Source organism: Camelina sativa, chromosome 1, assembly GCF_030686135.1.
Source record: "Camelina sativa cultivar CO46 ecotype springtype chromosome 1, ASM3068613v1".
Classification (NCBI taxonomy): Eukaryota; Viridiplantae; Streptophyta; class Magnoliopsida; order Brassicales; family Brassicaceae; genus Camelina; species Camelina sativa.
In genome coordinates this window covers 3,878,067-3,899,989 of record NC_141880.1, presented here as the reverse complement: position 1 = coordinate 3,899,989, position 21,923 = coordinate 3,878,067, and the positions used below count along the sequence as shown (strand labels likewise).

Below are 21,923 nucleotides of genomic sequence, written 5' to 3'. Positions count from 1 at the left end.
GTTTGGTTGTCACAACTATCTGCGGCATGACGCTGTGTTTGCCGCTGCTCGCTGCGGTTAGAAAGTTTGATCACCGGTTTAATACAGCGATTAACGACTAAATAGTTGCGGCATATATCACAAATGACAAAACTACCCTTGTTTGTTGAAGGATTTACAAAATAACCTTTAACCCTAATAAGAACACGAAAAAGACAATTCTCTCTTCGTCTTTTTCGTCATCTTCGTCGCCTTCAATTCTGGTGAGTATGGTAAGCTCTCATGCTTCTTCTTCTCTATTTCACTCTTGATAGCTTAGTATAGCTTAGTATCGATCTCTCGTTGCTCATGAGTGCTTAGTCTCAATCTTTCTTCTTCGCCCAATTCAGTACCTCTTTCTCTCTCTGCTTCTTTGTTTCAATGTTGTAGATACAGAACTAGGGTATTAACAAGCAGAACCAATAGAAACTGAATCTGGGTTTTGTTTAAGCTATATTTAGCACCATATTTGGGATAATAGTTTAGCAGTTTATTCGGATAAGAGTTTAGCAGTGTATTGTTGTTAGAGGAAAAAGGGTATAAAGTCAAGTGAAACAGGTTGATTATTTGGTTTTGGTTTTTTTTGGTTACAGACCTCAGATTTTAGGTCTGAAACATGTTCTGAAAACTTGAGAGCAAGATCTTTCCATTGATATAAAGATAGTCTTCTGGGTCCATTTGGTTTGATGGGAAATTGATTCCAAAGTTGACTGTTGGCAGGGTTGTATCATTCGGGTTATGTGTTGGGAATTTGGTCATAACTTTAAAATCGTGAGTCTAAATTAAGATCTGTTTTTTTCTGTGGCTTTGTATGTCTGTTGTGAATCTTTCCACTAATTTTTATAATTTTCTAGGTTGTTTTGGCACTCTGTTTGTCGTCTGCATCAAGACAGACGAATTTAGTAGCTTTATGGCTTTATTGTCTCTGTTTAAGTAATTTGGAAAGTGAAAAAGTTTCTTGTTTAACACTTTTTGTTTGGCTTTTGATGATTTCTCATGTATGCTGATATGTTTAACACTTGTTTAACACTTGTTTGTTTGGCTTTTGATGATTTCTCAGGTTAAAACTCAAGTGTTTTGAGAAAGAAGATGTCTAAAGATGTAAGTGTTTTGGCTTTTATCTTAGTGTTTGGTTTAGATCTTAGTGGTTGTGGTTTCATATTTTTTTATGCATCGTTTTAGAGTTGGACGGATGATGAAACTCGATTATTCTTTCAACTTTATGCGGATGAGAGAAAAAAAGGAAATAGAACAAGTGTAGGAATGAATCAAACTGGAAAAGATACCATCATGAAGAAGTTTGAAGAGAAATGAGGGGATTTAACAAATGGATACCTCATTTTAAGAATAAGTATGATTCGTGTAAGAAAAAGTACGCCACCTTTAGAACGTTAACTCATAATAGGCCTGAGGCTCGGTATGATGATATGGGAAGGTTGGAGATGTCAGATGATTGGTGGAAGCAACGGATAGAGGTACTTGTTTATGCTATATATGCTTGTTCTTTTTTTTTTTTTTGTTCCTTGTAATATTATTCTCTTTCTTTAGCTTTCCACTGTACATATCTTATTCAGTGAGTTTGGCTTCATGAGTTATTGTCGTGTTAGAGATTTAATTAGCTGTCTTGTGTTGTTTGTGTTGGCCAAGTTCGAGCACTCTAGGCTACAGTACTGTTTCGTTTCTAACTGTTTTCCATGAATCGTTTTAAGGTGGTCTACTTTTTTGTGTCAACTTTTAATCTAACGAATAAGATTAGTTCTATTTTTAATCCACCGGTTTAAAATTATTAATCGTGTCTTCTCGTTGCACCCCCATCTTTCAAAAATCACACCTCTTAATTTTTGCATCTCTTTGTTGTACCTCCTGGTTTCAAAAATCACATCCATTAATTTTTACACCTTTTTATTTCACACCTCTATGTGTTACACCTCTTTGTTGTACCTCTATGTTTCACATCTATTAATTTTACACCTTTACATTTCACACATTTATGTCTTACATCTCTTTGTTTATTATATATAAACTTTTCTTGATTACATAAACAAGTTTTGAAAAAATTGTTTTATGAGTACTAAATAAAACTAAAGAATTGTTATATTAAAGTGTTTTTTAACTAACAAACATCAATCTCTAATTCAAGGTAATTTTATATATTTTTGCTGCGAATGACCTGTTAATGTTTCTTATATATGAGTGTTTCTTATATATGAGTGTACGTGGCTTTTTAATTTGTTAAGTTGTGAAAGAGTATATTATATAATTAACGTTCTATTACAAAACACATGCGTACATGTGGATTAATTTGTTCATGCATTGCAGGACAGTACTCCCAGAAAGTCAAAACCAAGAGAGAGGCATGATGACATCTTTAGAATACTAAATCTCTTTATGACTCAAAAACTGATATCTCTAAAATTGCAGGGAGACATATCGTTAAAAGGGACAAAAATAGCCAAACCATCTCTCCAGTATTTTTTGGTCGCGAATCCATTTTAAAGTTCGAGCTCCTTTTTTCTCTAAAGCCTCAAGTTAATATAACGTAGATTATTTAATTATTATGTTCCTATATATAATAGCAAACCCATTTTTGAGAAACTGCTGACATCATCTTTTTAATCCAACGGATGAGATTATTTTATTTTCTCATCTAACGGTTTAGATCAAAGTTGATGTCGTTAATTTATTAAATGAAAAGGTGCTTCTTTTCCTTCCCTAAATCGTCGCTTCTCTTTGTTTAGTCATGCCGAATCAACGTTTCTCTATGTAAAAACATCTGTTTGATTGCCTATTTTCAGATCTATATATTTGGAATTTGTTCAACCATTTCAGTTGTTCTGGTTTACAATCTATCTATATACTTTTTGTTGGCGTGAATTACTGCAAGGAGTCTTTTATTCTCTCTTCTCATCCAATAACTGAACAGTGTGTCTGGTGTAGATATGCGTATTCGTTGGTGTTTTAACAAATGTATTACAGAATAAATTTTTGATGCTTCTTATAGTTTCTAAACCCAGTCATCATTAATCTTTGTTTTGTAAACTTTTTGTTTCTTAAGTTTTTCAAATCTATCGTTTGTCCCTGACTTCGATTCGTTGATGGTAAGTAGGCCTGCCAGATTTTTGTATGGTTAATGTTTCAATTCTCAAATGTGTAGATTTTATATTTAGAATTTTTTTGAATGTTCGATTAGATGTTAAAACGAAACAGACGTTGTTGCAGTGCTTATGTTATGTACTTTTACGTGTGAAGTGAATATGCGGAGAATCTGCGATATATAATCATCCGTTTACTTGCCATTGTAAATTCAGTCTTTGTTTTCGTAAAATCCTCTTAATCATAGTCAACAAGATGTGACACCATTACCATCGGTACTCATTATTTAGTTTGAAACAGAATTGCAATCTATTAGCAAACGGAGTGATGAGAATGAATCGTGGACCTTCGCTGCGAAGGTGTGTAACTTGTGAGAAGAAAGAATCGCAACCAAAACCAACGGGCGCGTTGGTAGTGAGTTTGTGGCGTCGTTGTGGCTAAAGGATTCAGAAGAAGGTTTTCCAAATTAGTTTAATTGATTCCGTGTCTAAAGGATTTACAATACAATCACGAAAAACTTCATGATTCAGAGGAGGGACTGCTGAGGTCATAATAATAATCTAACGGTTGAGAACTAGAAGAAAACAATAAAAGCAAGAGTCACCTCTTTCAAAACGAACAGTCGAGATTGTTTTATGAAAGTAAAAGTCGCCTCTTTTGTTAAAACAAAACGAACGGTCTTTCCCGACACAGTGGTTCTCAACAATCTAAAAGACACAACACTGCTGAGTTGCCTCTTTTCAGAATTTATATATATATATATATATATATATATATATATATATATATATATATTTATCAATGAACTCTTCTAATTTTTGTCCTCCTCTGTTGTTCATTCTACGGTTTCGCATGTTGAAAATATTTGAACGACTGAACCTAAAAATCAAAACGGTATAAAAGTGATCTAATTAATTCTCACATTTTCCAGTGAGTGTGTGCAACGTTGCCTAATTTCGCCTCCATGTATTATTTCGCCGCCAGTACAGAATCTTATCATCGCTACTCATTTCGATCGCCTCTAGGGTGATCCCTGTTCTGTATTATATTCTCTGCTTATCTTCTTGTGAAGTCTTGCTTTGTCTCTTCTTCTTATACCAAGTGAGTTCTGTTTCAAAAAACATCGTTTATTTGACTGTAAAATATAGCCACTGTTTAATAGATTCGTTGGTTCTTGAGTTATACAATTCGTGTGTGACTTTGTATGATTAGTTTCTGTTCTGTTTTAGAATCCCTGATTTGGTATTCCATTCACTCACACTGCTGATCTGGGTTCGATCTTTGATTCTCCTTTTCGTGTATACATGGTGTAATTATGACTTTATTTCTTTGATTGAGTAAACATACGATGCTTATTTTATACGTATTTTCAGCAGCATGCCGTTAATAGAAAAAGAGGTGAAATGTTATAACGTTTATTTAAAAGCTTTAGCCTTTAGGTTGGGTTCATTACCGGTGGTTGTGGAGGAAGGTTTGAACGTTTGCTGACCAAGGGCTTTTCCATCTTCAATCTTTGTGATTTTTCCTTTATGTGAGTCTTCGTTGATATATATTAAAAGGCCCGTTGACGTGTGAGTCTTCCTTTATGTTTGTGATTCATCCTTATCGTTGGGTGGTCATTTGTTCTCATCTCTTAATTTTTTTTTCTTTTCCATGTTAGTACATGTCAAATGCAATTCTGTTAATTTTCTTAACGTATATTTTTAAAAATTGCAACAGTGGCGATGGCGAGAGGAACGTACGTTGTTCTCTTTTATGTAATCTTACCTCTTCTGTCTCTCTTAATTATTTTCCAATGTAACAATTAAACTCACCAGTAATCCTTTGACTTGTACGTTCTGATACAAATGTAATTCTTAAAATTATATGGAAATCTATAGATGGGAGTCACTTTCATTCCGACAGATGGAGAACTATATTGGTTAGCCCTTGAATGGGGATCAATTCATCATACCCTCTGAGTTAGTCGCTTAGTCTACTAATTGTCGTAAAGGCATGTTAATATATAAAACCATATGTTGATTTTCTGTGGAACTGATATTATTAACCATCATTATAATGTACTGTTTAGATTGACTTTGATGAATTAGTTCATTTGCTGATTACAACCTCATTTTTGTTTGGATTTGACACGGTCTGAGTTTTTTTTAGTTAGATCATCAGTGTTTCTGATTTTTATCATTTCTTATGCAGTATTATCGACATTTAATCGCTCATGTCATAGACGGTAGATAGTGATGTTAAAGTGGGCTCAGAGCCCGCGGGCCGAACGGGTACTGTTATAAAAAATTAGACCCGTGACCCGTTTATTAACACTATAAAATAAACGGGTTTTAAACGGGTAAGCCCGTTTAAATCCACGGGCGTGACGGGTCTGATAAAACATAAATGGGTAGCCCGTTTAATTTTTTTTTTCTGAGTTTTTGTTTTTTCTGCGAAACGTTGTCGTTGAGTTTAGGGTTGTACTTTAACATCACCGCCTCTATCTCCGACCTCGCCGCCTCTATCTCCAATCACCGCCTCATCATACGAGCGTAACAGTTTTGAATTTTATAGTTTTCATATTCTTAGTAGATCTACTTTTGCGGAGGTGATGATGGTGGTGGTGACTGGTAAGCACATCGAAGTTCTTCGATGGTGGAAGCTTTTTTTTTTTTAACTCAAATTATTTTATTGTAGTATTATTGAACTTAATTAATTATTTAATTAAAAAATAAATAAATACCAGTATAATCGGGACATGGGACATCCATTAACTAAACGGGTCGATATAAATTTAAGGGGTGTTAATGGGACAGGGCTTAAATGGGTACATAATTAAACGGGTATGACTTTTTTTTACATTAAACGGGCAGGGTCTAAAAGGGCCGGGTCTAAACGGGTCAGGGCCGCCCATATTAACATCTCTAACGGTAGACCTGTTGTTGTTATCTATCCGTTTGATATGATATAGCAGCTTTGCTTCGAAAAGTTTTTATTCTAATCAACGACTTTTTTTTTTTTACCTTTCTTAAGTTAATAAAAAATGATTCTTCGTTTTCAAAACAAAAGTTCTTCGTACAAGGGGTCATGAATCTGTTTGATGAAGGGAGGAGATTTCTCTGTTTCCAGACATAAAGAGTGTTAAGTTCTTTGTTGTAAGAAAGACATACTGGAAATATTTCTTTATATTATAAATATTATGGGTGTTATCTAACTCCCCTACCCTTCACGATGAGAGGGAGAGTAGTCAGAGAGGCATGTATGTAATTGAATCGGTGTTTCAAACGAAAAAGTCTTTTAGAAGTCCGTCGCGGGTCCAGTACAATCACGATGAATCATTTATTTTCAACTATTCAATTTCAATGAACAAGAAGTAATAACAACAAAGCTGTGAACCTTTTAGAGAAAAAATGATTTACAGGTCCAAAAAACTTTGGTGAACATTTTCCATAAGGTCTTTATTTTTTAAAATTTTTTTTTTTTTGTAAAAACGCTCATATTTTTCCTCTTCGTAAATACAATGATGCTCGATTTGGGAGACTTTACTAAGAGTAGAACAATGTTACGGTTTCTACTTAACATGCTGCAACAATTAAAATTTATATTTCATCCAAGGGTTATTATACCAATTTAACGAATTTAGTTGAAAACGCCTATGTGTATATTTAATTTTTGGAATATTCTTTGGATGTTTGATTAGATGGAAAAGTATTTTGCATAATTCGAAATGGTTTATCTGTTATGGATTATGATGAGCGTAAGTCTAATATATTGCCTTTGGCATTGTTTATGTTCTTTTAGGTTTATAGTTTAAAAATTGTAACAATGTTGTTTTGGAAACGTTGTTGTATACTTTTCTGTATTTGACAGATAAAAATCCATGTCTTTTTTTTCTGTATGAATGTTAAATTATATTCACCAAAAAAAGATTATTTTACAACTTAATGCAACATTGTAGCTGAAACTAGAAACAGAGGAGCAAAAGAAAAGGTGATAGACTATATATTAGATGGGGTGGGTTTGAAACCAGAGCTGGAGACCAAGCTCATAGCCGGAACCGTCGTCAAAGCGAGCAACCTGTTACGGACACTCTTGTCAATGAATCGATAGAGACTGGAGGGGGGAGATGGAGTTTCACCATGTCGTCTTGCGTTGCGTTCACGCCAAAGACTGTGGATCAGAGTCTGGAAAACGTAACGAAGAACAAACAAGTGGAGCCGAGGGAGGGAGGTGTCAAGAAGCACAGTAGCCAACTGATCCCAAACAACAGTGTACTTAGTCCCCAACATAGTACTAGTCAGAGTGGACCATACTTGAGAGGAGTACGAACAAGCGAAGAAGAGATGGTTGCGGGTTTCCTGATGACCTTGGCAAAGCACACATGCACCATTAGCATCAACATTCCACTGAACTAGCTTATCACAAGCGAGAGTCGATTGTGAAAAGCGAGCCAAGTAATAAAGGAGTATCTTGGTGTAGAGTGAGTGAACCAACCCCTCTAGACCAAGCACAAGATGGGTGTTGTTGTCGAATCAAATGCCAAGTATCACATAAAAATCCATGTCGCTGGTAACTTAATAAGTAATGTTGCTTTCTATGCATTGTGGTTTGGTTACTACCCTAATTGTGTCTACTAAGTTGCTACATAATTTCTTTTGCAGCATATGCATCTTCAAATTATAAGTAAATAGTAGAGAATATATAGGGAAATTTAGGGGAAAGTGTAATTTAAAACGGGCAGTAGATGTATATATATATATTATGTTTATGTTTCTATTTTTTCTCACATATCATTTGTGTTTTGTTCACATTGGACACTTTATATGAATCTGGATTTAAAGTTGATAAATGAGCTGACTTTGGAACATTTCTATTTTTGCTGATAAATGTCTCTATATACTGTATGTTGGGGTAAAACATAAATAACAATGGAGTTTGTAGTTTTTTTTTGGGTGAAGGATATACTTTTATTGAGATTAAGATGTGGTTATAATAACACAAACTAAAGCCAAGCTGACAACTCCAATGTCGAGGAAGCTAGGAAACACTGTTACGCACTCCCAATTTATGTATATACAATTATACACCTTAGCACTTTCCTCTTTCCTGCAAAAGAGCCAATGATGAATGTTTTTAAAAAGCGATTAATATTATAGAAGAATGTTTTTAACAAAACCTGATAAATTAGAAAAGTGAATAGCCGTAGAACCAGTTTAAAAAATCCATAATCGAAATACTCTCAATAAAAAAATTATTATCAAATTTTCTTTCTAAAACATGACTAATGTTAATCTCTTCAAACACTTTCATTTTCCCGTGTGGCAACGCACGGCCGGTTTCCTAGTTAAAATAATAGTAATTACTAACAAATTAGGGAAAAAACAGAAAAAAAAAAAAATATATATATATATATAGAGAGAGAGAGAGAAAAGAAAAGTCAGGAAAATTAGAAGAACTTGGAAACGAGAGAGAAACAAAACAAACGCGTATAGATTTTTTCTTCTCCATTTTCTCAGAGATTTAGCTTTTTTCTCTTCGTGATCGGGAACGTACTGATCAGATTCGAGCGAGGTTTCGTTTCCCAGGTAAGATTCTCAGCTGAAATCGAATTCGTTTCTCTATTTTTTTTCTTTCTCTCTAGATCTATCTACTTCCAGAGACGTAGTGTGTGATTTGGAAGTTTTCTATACCCCAAATAGTCTCGTCTTCAGTTTGGAATTTTCATTGTAATTCGAATTATGATTCTCTGCTTTTTGATAGATCTTTTGCTCAAGGAGTGATGATTGAATTTTTGTTTGTTTACATTGTGTTCTCCTGGCTTGAATTTCATGTCCTCCGTTCGGTTCACTAGGTTCTTTGTTGGTACTCGTGGTTTAACATAGGACTTTTTTAATTCCGTGGTTTTCTAGCTCAAGTATGTGTTTAAAACTTGTGTTGGGTTTTTGAAACTTTTGATTTCAGCTAGAGAGAGTTTGTGATTGGAATGTGCTGAGGAACACTCATTTTGGGCTCTAATAAGCCAAGCGGAGTGAGTTCGCCAGCATGGGGATTTTCAATGGTTTGCCTGTACCTTCGGATAAAACTGTAAGTTCACTTTCCTCACTCCTGCTTGAGTTTATAAACAATTAAACCATAGGTTCGGGCTTTAAGGAGGAATTGTTTGGTTCTTTCATCCCCTTAAGGAATTTAGAGAGACATTGAGTGTGTCGGTTCTTTTTCTTCTAATCGACTGAAATTTTCACCATTCTCGATTTGGTTATGTGCCTGAGTGGTCATGGTTATTGCAGTACCTTAGGGAGGAGCTGGCACGAATAGATGAGAGCTGGGCTGCTGCACGATTTGACTCTTTGCCACATGTTGTGCATATCTTGACATCGAAAGACCGTGAAGGTGACATTCATATATTAAAGGAACAAAGCGATGTTGTCGAGGAGGTTGTGGATGAAGTTGTACAAGCTTATCATGGTGGTTTCAACAAAGCTATTCAAAACTACTCCCAGGTTAACTCTTCCTTCTTATTGGATATTGCTTTCGTTTTCTTCAGAAGCAGCAACCTCTGTTACCGCTTATTGACATCCATATAGCACGTTTGATATACCAAAGATGCAAATCTAATATCCATACTAAACTATCGCTGCTTCTACGATTTCTACATGTAGAATTTTCTTTTGGAAGAATACTTCGGCAGTAATTTATCTAGTAAAAGTTCATTTGTGAAAAAACCTTGTTTTTGATTATCTCTCTTCTTTTGCTCTGCTTTCAATGTTTTTCTCATCAGATCTTGCGATTATTCAGTGAGTCCACTGAAAAAATTGGCGACCTGAAGCACGATTTAGCAGAAGCAAAGCAGAGCTTGGGTGCACGCAATAAACAATTACACCAGTTGTGGTATCGTTCTGTTACATTGCGGCACATCATCTCACTTTTGGACCAAATCGAGGGCATTGCTAAGGTTGGTTGGATTAGCTGTAACATTTCGAAGTTGATTTTGTGTGGAATTGGATAGCGCTTGCTATGTTTCTGCGCTGCTCTGAAGTTTTATACTTCATTTATGATTTATATGTTTCTGATGATATGTTCCCAATATTTGTACTTACTTGTTCTTTTCACTTTGGGTTACTTAAAAGAAACTGCTTTTCTGATGAAAATGTTGGCCCTGCCTCTTGAAACATGGAACAGGTTCCATCTCGTATTGAGAAGCTCATTGCCGATAAGCAGTTTTACGCTGCTATTCAACTGTATCTCCAGTCGTCTCTGATGCTTGAGCGTGAGGGGCTGCAAACGGTAATTTACTTACTACTAGTGTTAACAATTGTTGGAAAAGAATTTCATGGTTATATTGTGGGTCTTCCCATTCTTTTTTCTCAATTTGATCTCTAGGATTGTTTTGTAATAAATCCATTGATGGGGATATGGTATCATCAAATCTCTGTTCGAGGGATGTACTGTTCATATGGATGTTGTACTCATAGATATTCTTGTTCGTTCACCTAGGTTGGTGCTCTTCAAGATGTCAGATCTGAGCTAACTAAGTTGCGAGGAGCTCTTTTCTTCAAAATTCTAGATGATTTGCATGCGCACCTATACAATAGAGGTGAATACAGGTAGGTTTCTTCTTCGCTTCTGTAAACGAAAATTTCAGAAGCTGTGCTGCTTTTTATCCTCGATTCCAGTGGCCTGCGTGCATAACAGTGTGCCTCATCATTTCTGTTAGTGCACAATCTTCTGTTCTTGACCATGTTTATGCTGCAGTTCAGTTGCGTCAAGCATATATGAAAGAGATGATGAAGTACCAACAACAACAGCTGTTGCAGCTAGTCGAATGAGCTCACAACCACTGTCTCGTAGAACACGGACACTGAAAGGTGATACTCAGTTTGGTGTTAGATGGCTCACAAATGGTTCATATAGAACAGCTTCTAATGATGAAAGGTATGATTTAGCAACTTTCCCCTTCAATTCTTTCTTCATGGGATATTAGGAACCTTTATTCGTGTATAAAGATTAGAAAGTTTATTTTGAGTGATCAGTGTTTAACAATTGTCTGTTTAGTTGTGATTCTCCATACTTACGGCTTGATTGTTAATATTGATATTACCATACTTCATCATTTCCTAATCATTATGTGGAGATTCTTCTTGTAAAATTCCTTCATTAGAATATTTTTCGATAGAAGAAACTACAATGTAAATTGATTATTGCAGAAGCTGCTTTGTTCTGGAAATACGAAACATACGTTGCTTATTTTGGTATTCCATGACTTCGTTAATGTTTGTATCTTTTATCACATTGTGTTTTTTAGTTCATCATTTGATGGACATGATGAAGAGGACTCCGTAGAACATGATGAAGCCACCACGGATAGTGCCAGGAATGGCACTGATAGTAAATTGCTTGCTTACCACCTTCCGCCTTGGCTTTCTGATTCCACTCCGGACGAGTTTATAGTATGTGTTCGTGAAGCAGTCATAAAGCATATTTTCTCTCCATTTTTTTCAGTCTCATGACATTGCTTTTCTCTTGTTTCAGGAAGCAGTAAGAAAGAGTGATGAGCCACTGCATGTGAAGTATCTACAGACCCTTGTTCAGTGTCTCTGCATGCTTGGCAAAGTTGCAGCTGCTGGTGCTATCATATGGTTGGCTTTCTAATAATTTTCATATTTTTCTGTAAATGGTTTTTGAAATGCTACTGTTCCTGTTTTACTGCTGGATATAGTTATAGAAAATTCACTTCTTGAATGCCTCTTAGTTTTAGATCGCTAGTAGATGGCCTCATTTCGTTAGTTAACTTGTCACCCCAGTCATCACTAGATACTATCTTTATCAGATGTCTATGTGTAATATTTGGGACCAGTGAACCTTTATCATTCTTGAATTTAAAGATGAATGGATCCAACTCTTCATTCAAGTTAATTCATGGCAGATTGTACATTCCGTCTTAGAAATTGTGAACTTTTCTTAGTTATGTTTTTGTGTTCTTTTGCAGCCAAAAACTTCGACCCACAATTCATGAGATCATAATATCCAAGATTAAAGCCCATGTGGTGACTACAAATTTGTCAAAGTCCGCCTGTAGTCAGGGTGATCCGAGTGCAGCTGCCGGATTGCATTTTATCAAAGGACAGTCAGAGGCCTACAGGTTAGCAAAAGAGAAACCTCAAAATGGGATATCAAATTCAGGAACTCACCTGGCTGTGAGCCCTGTTTCGCCTCTTATGGCTCCTGGAGGCAAAGCGCAGGCTGCAGCAAAAGAACTTCTTGACTCAATTTTAGATACTATTGTCAAGATATTTGGTGAGAAATTCATCTCTCAAACTCATCTCAATAAATCATTTTCCATAGTCAAAAAAGCTCAAAATTTATGTAACTGTTGCTTTTATAGAAAATCATGTTGTTATTGGAGAGCTTTTGGAGTTGAAGGCTTCGCAACATGACATTAACACACCAAAGTCATTGCCTACTGATGTGAATTGGAACACCGAGTCTGAAGCATGCCAAGCTACTGGAGGCTATACTATCAGTTTTCCCTTGACAATCTTACAGGTCCGCTTATTATATTCGATATTACTATTTTGCCGTGAAGCTAAATGTTTATGAATCTACGTTGAACTACTGGGTTCCTATACTTAAGCTTGTTGAAATTCTATGTGTTGATGATGAAGAGTGAATGCCAACAACTCATATGTGAGATTCTACGAGCAACTCCAGAAGCTGCTTCAGCAGATACTGCTAAGCTTGCAAAGAAGGCTCCAAAGAAAGACAAAAGGCACGTGACCCACTAGCATTGGTAGTTCATACATTTACCCACATGGTTTTCTCATTATCATGTAGACGTTTAAGATTTTGTTCTGAAAGGCTTGGTTTCCATGAACAAGCTTGTTTGTGTTGGGCTGTGAATCTACTGGTGTGGTCATTCGATAATGTAGGGAGGATGTTAGAGTTGAGAATTCTTCGGATGATCGGATGAAAAGGTTTTTACGAAAAATAAGTCTGAAGATTTGTCATTTAGGTTCTTCTCAGCGCACTAGTATAGTTGAGCCTTGAAGAGTATAACACAGATTTGAAATTTGTGGTTGCTGGATCTTTAGCCTGTCTGAGGTTGTTGAAATTTAGCTATCCTTATAAATGTCAATATAGGATATAGTTCAAACGTTGTTTAACATACAAAACATGTCGCGTTCTTTGTCCGCATCATAGTGCTTTGCAAGGGTATTTGTAAATATATGCATGTGAAGCTCTGCAGTTAAGTTAGTGGTATTTATGCTTGTTTGATAATGTTGGTCTGCAGGGATGCACCTGAAGATGGGCTAACATTTACCTTTCGGTTTACAGATGCAACTGTATCGATTTCTAATCAGGGTAATAATCAATCATCCTGACTTTTCTTTAGTTAGAACACCTTTGGTGGACTTAATGACGTTATCTGCTGATGGCAGGAGCTGATCTCATTCGTCAAGGTTGGGGAAAGAGGGCTCCAAATGCCTCCCTGGAAGGTTACGGATCTGCAGCTGTTTTGCCTGAACAAGGAATATATCTAGCTGCATCTATTTACCGGCCTGTCCTTCAGGTTTAGATTCTGGTTGATCTAACCATTCTCATTCAATGTCAAAATTCTAGTAGACTAATGATCTATGTGGCTTGCAGTTTACAGATAAAATCACCTCAATGTTGCCCAAAAAGCATTCCCAGCTTGTGTAAGTTCAAAATTCCACTTGTCTTTGAAGACTGTCATCCTGGCTCAGCTAAACACCTTGCACACTGTCCAAAATGAATGTTAAATTATTGTTTTCTCAAGTTGTTAGACATCGCCAGATGTTTCACCATAATTTTCAATACTTGATGCAGGAATGATGGATTGCTTACATTCACTGAGAACTTTGTGAAGGATCACCTGTTACCGAAAATGTTTGTGGACTACAGGAAAGGCGTACAACAAGCTATATCAAGTAACCCCCATAAACTATAGAGATTTGATCATAGAGTTTTTTGTTGCTATTTTAGGGTAATTAAGTATACACAGAATTGCATCTTGAAAGGTGAGCTGTTAGTTAGGGCCCTAAAGACTTAGAGATTTGACATCACAAGGTGGTCATTGAAGCATTTGCTCGTAAAACTAATTGAATTGGTCTGCCAATGTGGCATCTTTATGTAAAGTTAAAGCGTCTTTGAGATTTGTTGCAGATATCTTCAAAGATTCTTTGGCATGAAATATACTATAGATATATTTTCATTTCACTAATTCATAAAACAAAGTACAAGTAATGTCGGTGTGTAATTTTGCATAAATTCAAGGTTAAAAACCCATGGTTCTCAAAATCATTTTGCAGGCGCTGCCGCATTTCGTCCCCGTGCACATACAAGTACTACTTACACCCCAACCGTAGAAAAAGGCCGACCTATCTTACAAGGTCTTTTGGCAATAGATCTCCTTGCAAAAGAGGCAAGTCGGTCTATGCATTTAAAACTGCAAGCTACTTTTCATATGTTTGATCTTCCAAAAAATAGTGGATCAGTGTAGTGTTCACTTCTAATTCATCGAATACATTTTTGTGTTTCCAAGTTTCAAGATATATCTGTTCTGATGAAACTACTTGCTCTTCAAATTTATAGGTTCTTGGCTGGGCTCAAGCCATGCCTAAATTTGCTACTGACCTTGTGAAGTATGTTCAGACATTTCTTGAGAGGACATTTGAAAGATGTCGAACATCATACATGGAGGCATGGATCTTCCTCCTTTCTTATTCGTTGTCCTCTTCATTTGACTCTTCTAATCTATGTTATATGTTTGGCATCTGGTTTAGGGGTTTGCGTGATATAGTCCAAAATCTTACACTAAAAAGTAGTTTTGCCAGCGTAATGTGATTTAAAAATTCAACTGGAGGTGGATAAATTAGATGATATGACTGTGGTTTTATAGTCTACAATGATTAAGGTGTTGCTTAAGATGAATGAAAAAAGTGAACATCGTGTAACCAGCTAGTGTTCAGTTTGGGCTATGTGAAAACTGAGTAGCTATGCTGCTTTAGGCTTTTGACATCGTCTTGTATAGCCTACGGTGCTAGTGTAAGTTATTTTACCAGCGTGTGAGAGATTTTACCAGCGTGTGAGAATGTAGCAGAACTTGCTTAGACGCAAATAACCCTGAGAATTATGATTCAAACAGAGATGTGGAAGAATATGAAGTTAGCCAGTTTTAAATGGACCTTTCCCCCATCTTTGATTAAAATTTGCATTTTCTTACACTATTTCTTACCCATTTAATGCCTCTTTAGTTTCCCTAAATGTAAAGTATCGCGTTTCTTCTTTTGTACACACTTTTATGACCATAGGTTTTATTGTTAATATTTCAGGCTGTTCTAGAGAAGCTCAGTTACATGCTCATTGGGAGGCATGATATTGAGAAATTGATGCGGCTTGATGCGGCGAGTGCTTGTTTGCCATCTCCGCTTGGTCATGCTGGTTCTCACTCTGAGGCTGTTTCCACTGACGTAGAACTCAGTGAACTATTTTTGAGCTTGCGACCTATCAAGCAGGTAAAGATATTTGCTGTCTGAAACTTATTCTAGTAAAAGAAGTCATTCGGTGAAGATAAAAACTATTTGTGTTTCTTACAGGATAATCTTATTCGTGATGACAACAAACTGATTTTGTTAGCCTCTCTTAGTGACTCGCTTGAATTCGTGGCAGACTCTATTGAGAGGTGAGTTCATTGGATCAGATTTTTTATGCATGTCCTGTTCCTCATCTCTTAGTACATCTTAAATATTATAAGGACACAAGGAAAAGTGGGAAGTTCCATGATGTTATAAAAGGAAGAAAAAAAGGACATGCATAGTAGAAAATAGGATTGCTAGGAGACTAAACTAGACTGATCACTATCTTTTCTTCCTTTTACTTGTTGAAAAACTTAGAAACCTTTTGGTTAAGTGGAAAAGAAAAGCTTGCATAGTTTGATGAGTCTTCCATGAATTTTGTTTTTACCTTTTCTGTTGTGCTCCTTAATCATGTCGAGCAAGATAGTCATCTCTTCCTTCCCTAGTCTTTCTGATGATTTGATTTCCAAAATATTTAGGCTTGGACAAGCAGTTCCTCGTGCGGCAAGTCAAGCTGAAGATAATAGCAGAAATCAAGCAACTTCCCCTAGGAATCTGGCATCATTTGCTGATGAGTACAGAAAACTTGCGACTGATTGCCTAAAGGTTCTTCGTGTTGAGATGCAATTGGAAACAGTCTTTCATCTCCAGGTATGTGATTGATGTTCCGTTTGTAAAGAAAGTGGCATGACTATGAGAATTCGATCTGACCTGTAAAACTTACGAAATACTATGGTGTAAAAAAGGAAATGACGAATAGGGAATACCTGGAGGATGAGGATGCTGAAGAGCCAGACGACTTTGTGATATCTCTTACTTCACAGGTTAGTTATATGATTATATCTATGAACTTTAGAAAACAATATTCCAGGAATGCACTTTACTAAGCATTGTTTAGTATCATAGCCATCAAAGATTCATATCAGTACTTTAATCTAGTTAGCCAGATGATGAAGTCATCTTAATTTATTGCTGTGACTTACGTGAATTACACCCTTGTTTAGTGTCCAGTCTAATTTTGAACTGGGTTTGCGAGATGAAAATGGTTTGAAACCAATATTTCTACACCAAGTTTCTTACGCTTCCTCTTTTTATTACAGATAACGCGTAGGGACGAGGGAATGGCGCCTTTCATCTCTGGTGAGAAGAGGAATTATGTTTTTGGTGGCATATGCGGAGTTGCAGCCAATGCGTCCATTAAGGTACACCTTTTCTTTTCTTTTCTTTTCTTTTTTATCTTGTAGATCTATTTTTATTTATCGTAATGGGATTTTTTTTGATATATGGTACTTCGAGTTCATATTTGAATATACCATACTATCATTCGATCTCCAATAGGTTATCACAATCTTGTATACCGTGTGACCTTATTACGAAATTTTCTAGGCTTTGGCTGACATGAGGTCAATCAACCTTTTCGGGGTTCAACAAATATGTCGGAACACTATTGCATTGGAACAGGTAAAGATCAGCCCACTCACTATTTTTAATAATGTCTAACAGCATTCACTATCTTAATTTCTGTGTACTTTATGCAGGCCATGGCAGCTATTCCATATATTGATGGTGAAACTGTACAACAGAACCTAGATCGTGTCCGTACTTACTTTGAACTACTTAACATGCCATTCGAAGTAAGCAAAAAAGGAGATTGTTTCTCTCTTGGTTTCTCCTTTGTGGTTGTCAGCATTATTATGTCCCGAAAACCAAATACTCAAATGTCTACATAATCTTCTGCAGGCTTTGCTCGCATTCATAGCAGAACACGACCAAATGTTTACACCCACAGAGTCTGCTTCTTAACTTTCTTATTTCCTTTAACCTAAATTCATCGAAATAAACACAAGAATGAGGCTAATATAGTTTTTGTGAATACATATCACATTCTTTGGCTTGCAGGTATTCCAATCTTTTGAAGGTCAATGTTCCTGGAAGAGATACTCCTCAAGATGCTCAATCCCGCCTTTTGGAAATTCTTTCTCACTAATGTCAACTCTTCGAGCCATTCACCGATTACCGTGAATAAACAGAAGCTTCTCCAGCAGCCAATTTGTTTCATGGTTTCTCATAAGCTGCAGAAAAAAATCATAATGGTGAAATCCTGAAGGAGAAGCAGGAGACAGAAAATGTATATCATCGTAGTGCTTCTACTGCCATAAGAGTCTGGTTTCGTGAGTATCTCAATATTTTTTTATATATTTTTTTTAAAACCTCTTGTCTAGTTTCGTGAGTATCTGTCTAATACGGAACCAAGACCTTTCTTTGAGAGCTTTGTTTTGCTTAATATTTTTTGGTAGAGATTTTCCGTTGTATAAAACAATTCCAGGTGAGTTCATCATATATTCCTTTCAAGTTCCAAGTGAAAACGAAAATAGATATATTTTGCTATTCATCTTGATTTTTTTTAGAATTACAAACCATAAGGTAAATCTGAGATTCTCTTTTTGGCTTTTGGTATGCCAAACATTACTCAAAACAAACATGACTGACTTACTCTGTACAATGATTTTGAGCAAACTGGACTTGTATAGCTGGCTCTCTACGATGATTTTGAGCAAACTGTACCAATCATGATTTGCCCTGTTTCTCCTTGGTTAAGTACTCTTTTTAACTGTTGAAAACACCCAAACAGAAGAGACTATTAAGTCTTTAAAAAAATAAACATCCGTCTTGGGTATTCTTCTTCATTTAGAAACAATAACACAATTGTTTATTCCGAGAAACATGACCAGCTGCAGTATTATTCCATCCGTATAGTATTATTATCATTCGTTCTCGCTAGTCGCTACCCAAAAATCCAACAAATTGGAAAACAGTAAATAATCAATTCAATAAGTAGTAGTAGTAGTAGTGTAGTGTAATTTCCGAGAGGCCGCTTTAGTTGTGTTTGCCATCGTTAAACTGTGCGTTTTTGGAAGACTTGAAAGTTTCAAGAAACTCTTTAGCCTTTTGCAATTCCTGCTTCTGCCTCGACTTGTCCCACTTGTGTTCACTTGCTAGAATCTCCACCACACGCTGCAACGCCCGCGCAGCTGCGTCTGTGTCCAAGAACGCGATTCTACATCTCCTTGCTATGAAATCAACCGCTGATTCGCAGTACTCGTGCCTTGCACAGTAAGCAACCTCTGCTTCCAAAAACGGATGACCGTGCGCCAACCGTTTCCCCAAACCCTCCTCCTGCAATCCGAAACCCGAAATGTTATCTACGAAAGACATGAAGAAGGATGAGTCTGATTAATATAGAACCGAACCTGAGCTATGGTGGCCACTCGGTCAGCCATTGAACCATAGGCATGAGACAAATGCTTTGCAGCAGCTGTGTCCATTGCTCCAGGAACCACTTTACCACCGTAGGTTTTCTTCATTCGCACGTATTGCTGTGCAAGAGTTGTGAAGGAAGAAGGTTCCCATCCATAAGAACCCAGAAGCTGTAGTTTCTGCGTTACACATTCATTGGTTGGACTTAGCTTTCCCGATTTGATTGCTGCATCAACTGCATCTTCCGCCATGCTGAAAAAAAATTACTGATGAGCAATAATAACACAACTTTAACAACATTCTGCCTATTAATTTTTATAATCCCCTCACCTTCGGTAAGTTGTCCATTTTCCACCCGTGATTGTAACCAGACCAGGAGATTCCTCAAAGACAACATGGTCTCTGGAGATGCTCTCTGTGCTCTTGGCTGTTGGATCCATGGCCAATGGACGGATACCACTCCAAGCCGAAAGAACATCAGTACGTCGAACCTATTGAAAATTTATGATGGATTATATCATCAACTGAACTGGTTTAGAGAGATAGTCAAGAATCGAATTGATTATTCATCTTTAAGCTGAAACTAGACATACCTTGATGTTAAGATAGTCGCTGATTGCATCCAGTATAAATTGAATCTCATCTTCATGAGGTTCTGGAAGTGCAGTGATTGACGTGTTAGAGTCAGTGGTACCTGCTACTGTTCTTCCCAACCACGGTAACATAAATACAACACGACCATCCTTAGTTTTAGGGACTATCAAGCCCATCCCTTCTGGAGAATAGTAATCAGGCAGCACAATGTGTACACCGCTGCTTGGGCATATCATTGGTTTTGTATCTTCATCAACCATCTTCCTAATGGAATCACAGAACGGTCCAGCCGCATTAACAACTACTTTTGCATAGCTGTCAAATTCTTGGCCTGCCAAAAAAAAAAAAAGCATCTCATCAAGAACTGTACAAATTATGGCAGAGCAGAGGTAATAGTGAATTAACGAAATTGCTAGTCACCGTACCTGTGAGATTGTTACGGACTCGGGCACCAATTATTCTCTTAGTAGCATCATCTGTAATAAGCGAGACAACCTCGGCATGGTTGAGAACAGCTGCACCAGCTAAAGCGGCAGTACATGCCAAACCCACATTCAGACGTGAATCATTCATTTGCCCATCATAATAAACAACAGTTCCCCTTAAATTCTTATCTTTCCCTTTCCTTGCAAGAGTGGGGAAGAGCTCAATAGACTCTTGTGCAGAGTAATATCTGGATAGATGCAATAAGCGTGGTCCAGCGACCAAGTCATACATTTTCAATCCCATCCAGAAGTAGATAACTTCGAACCAGTCAAAACAAGGAGTCATACAGGGCAGAGCATGGCAGAGATGTGGTGCATTATCAATGAGCTGCTTACGCTCTTCAAGTGCGTGAAATACAAGCTTCAGCTGTCCATAATCAAGATTGAAAACAGCTTTCTCCAAGTAACGAACCCCTAATCAAGAAAAGTGTAAACGAGCACTAAATCAAATGGTGCATTAATTATATTAACGCATATCCTTAAAATAAATCATGTTCCTTCAATGATTTGAAGTAACAAAACCAAAACACAAAAATGCTAATTATCGCATTGGAAACCCAAACATTCACAAAATCTAATTTCGCCAATTGAACAAACCAATGATATAGTGAGCACCACATGATGATCATACTATTCAATTCCAACTAGTAAACTAAGCAATTATGTATATCCGATGATTTGAGAAAGCTTTCATATCCGAATTCCTTCAGAGACCCAACGGCAAACACAAAATTCAAAAAAAAAGGAACGATTTGATTACCTCCATGAATCAGCTTAGTTGATCGGGAAGAAGTCCCGGAGGAGAAATCCTCTCGCTCTACAAGACCAACACGGAGACCACGTGTAGCAGCGTCGAGAGCGACTCCAGAACCGGTGGCTCCACCGCCAATGACGAGAACATCGAGCGGATTAGAAGCGCTGGCTGCAATCAGAGCAGACTCTTGAGCAGATCGAGACGGTACGGTAGCGGCGGGATCACCAATCATACGCCGCAACGAATCTAGAACAGGACCACCGCCTCTGTCGCTGGAGACAACCGACGGAGACAGGTAGACAGCGCCACCGGTAGCAGCAGCAGCAAATACGGCTGCTCCGGCGGCTAAACGGCGGATAGAAGCGACCGACATGGAATTGTGGAGAGATCAAAAGAGTAAGGGTGAAGAGGATTGCGTTAGGAAGCGAAGCGAAGCGATCATGGGAAGGAAGAAGAAGGAAGAAGGAAGAAGAAAATGATTGCGAATGATATATGGATTTATCAAAAACTGGAAACTGAATCCACTGTACTGGAAACTTATTCGTTAAATTACGATTTCACCCTCTTGAACTTACCATACATAGAGGGTGAGTAGAGTGGGGATGTTTTGGTCATTTTACATCAAAGTTTCCGAGTTCCAAGGAGTGTTTTGAGTGGCCTGCAAGAGTTTTCTTTTCTTTTTTTGTAATGGACTTTTTCAGTTATTTTCATAGGCTGTTAAAACTGTTTTTAATTCATTTGTCTGAGTGAGAGTAAATTTTTTAAAATTGACAATACGTAGTCATCGGTGTATTTTAGAAGGATTAAAAAAAAATTCATGAGATTATTTAAAATCTATGTGGATGTATAGTTTCGTTTGGAATAATTGAACCAGTTAAAAAAAATGTATGGTACTAATTACTAAAAAAAAAAATCACGTAGTGTAATAATGTGGGCTTCTTATTAGCCTAGTTTATTATAAGCCCCAGAGGGGAGGGGACCAGATGCGGATAAAAATATTACAGGGATAGAATGACATCATTAATTTTGTCCCTCCTAATTGGAGTAAACGTTTTTGATGATGATTAGTTTATTTATAAGAGATTCTTTATTAAATTAGATCATCTGAGGGGGATTCTCATCTTTTGTATCTGTCTGTCTTATCAG

The 21,923-nt window shown here is 36.9% G+C and overlaps 2 protein-coding genes and 1 long non-coding RNA gene across 5 annotated transcripts; 2 read left to right on the top strand and 1 right to left on the bottom strand.

The window, feature by feature from the left end:
* Nucleotides 1-208: 208 nt before the first annotated feature.
* LOC104762000 (uncharacterized) lies at nt 209-2,838 on the top strand. Of its 2 annotated transcripts, none has more exons than XR_015580199.1 (5): nt 209-242; nt 1,079-1,119; nt 1,201-1,493; nt 2,338-2,372; nt 2,440-2,838. It is a non-coding gene; the product is annotated as an uncharacterized LOC104762000 (long non-coding RNA). The 2 variants fall into 2 exon arrangements; XR_015580192.1 differs by having other exon boundaries at nt 209-251.
* Nucleotides 2,839-8,504: 5,666 nt separating this feature from the next.
* LOC104761919 (exocyst complex component SEC8) lies at nt 8,505-18,045 on the top strand. Of its 2 annotated transcripts, none has more exons than XM_010485136.3 (27): nt 8,505-8,678; nt 9,055-9,177; nt 9,381-9,593; nt 9,872-10,045; nt 10,273-10,377; nt 10,588-10,697; nt 10,846-11,025; nt 11,396-11,540; nt 11,623-11,729; nt 12,080-12,387; nt 12,476-12,636; nt 12,756-12,859; nt 13,382-13,452; nt 13,530-13,660; nt 13,738-13,787; nt 13,939-14,039; nt 14,421-14,533; nt 14,704-14,811; nt 15,444-15,626; nt 15,708-15,793; nt 16,166-16,337; nt 16,433-16,510; nt 16,787-16,888; nt 17,073-17,147; nt 17,225-17,320; nt 17,427-17,476; nt 17,586-18,045. In XM_010485136.3, exons 2-27 carry the CDS (start codon nt 9,136-9,138, stop codon nt 17,671-17,673), a joined length of 3,153 nt encoding a protein of 1,050 aa, XP_010483438.2. In that variant the 5' UTR covers nt 8,505-8,678; nt 9,055-9,135; the 3' UTR covers nt 17,674-18,045. The 2 variants fall into 2 exon arrangements, 1 of the variants encoding a protein (XP_010483438.2); XR_015580024.1 differs by having other exon boundaries at nt 8,518-8,678; nt 12,756-12,880.
* Nucleotides 18,046-18,334: 289 nt separating this feature from the next.
* Nucleotides 18,335-21,400, bottom strand: LOC104761835 (glycerol-3-phosphate dehydrogenase SDP6, mitochondrial). The gene is made up of 6 exons (XM_010485010.3): nt 20,784-21,400; nt 19,964-20,437; nt 19,538-19,869; nt 19,275-19,435; nt 18,938-19,196; nt 18,335-18,863 (listed from the first exon to the last, which is right to left on the bottom strand). Exons 1-6 carry the CDS (start codon nt 21,148-21,150, stop codon nt 18,564-18,566), a joined length of 1,893 nt encoding a protein of 630 aa, XP_010483312.1. The 5' UTR covers nt 21,151-21,400; the 3' UTR covers nt 18,335-18,563.
* Nucleotides 21,401-21,923: the final 523 nt, after the last annotated feature.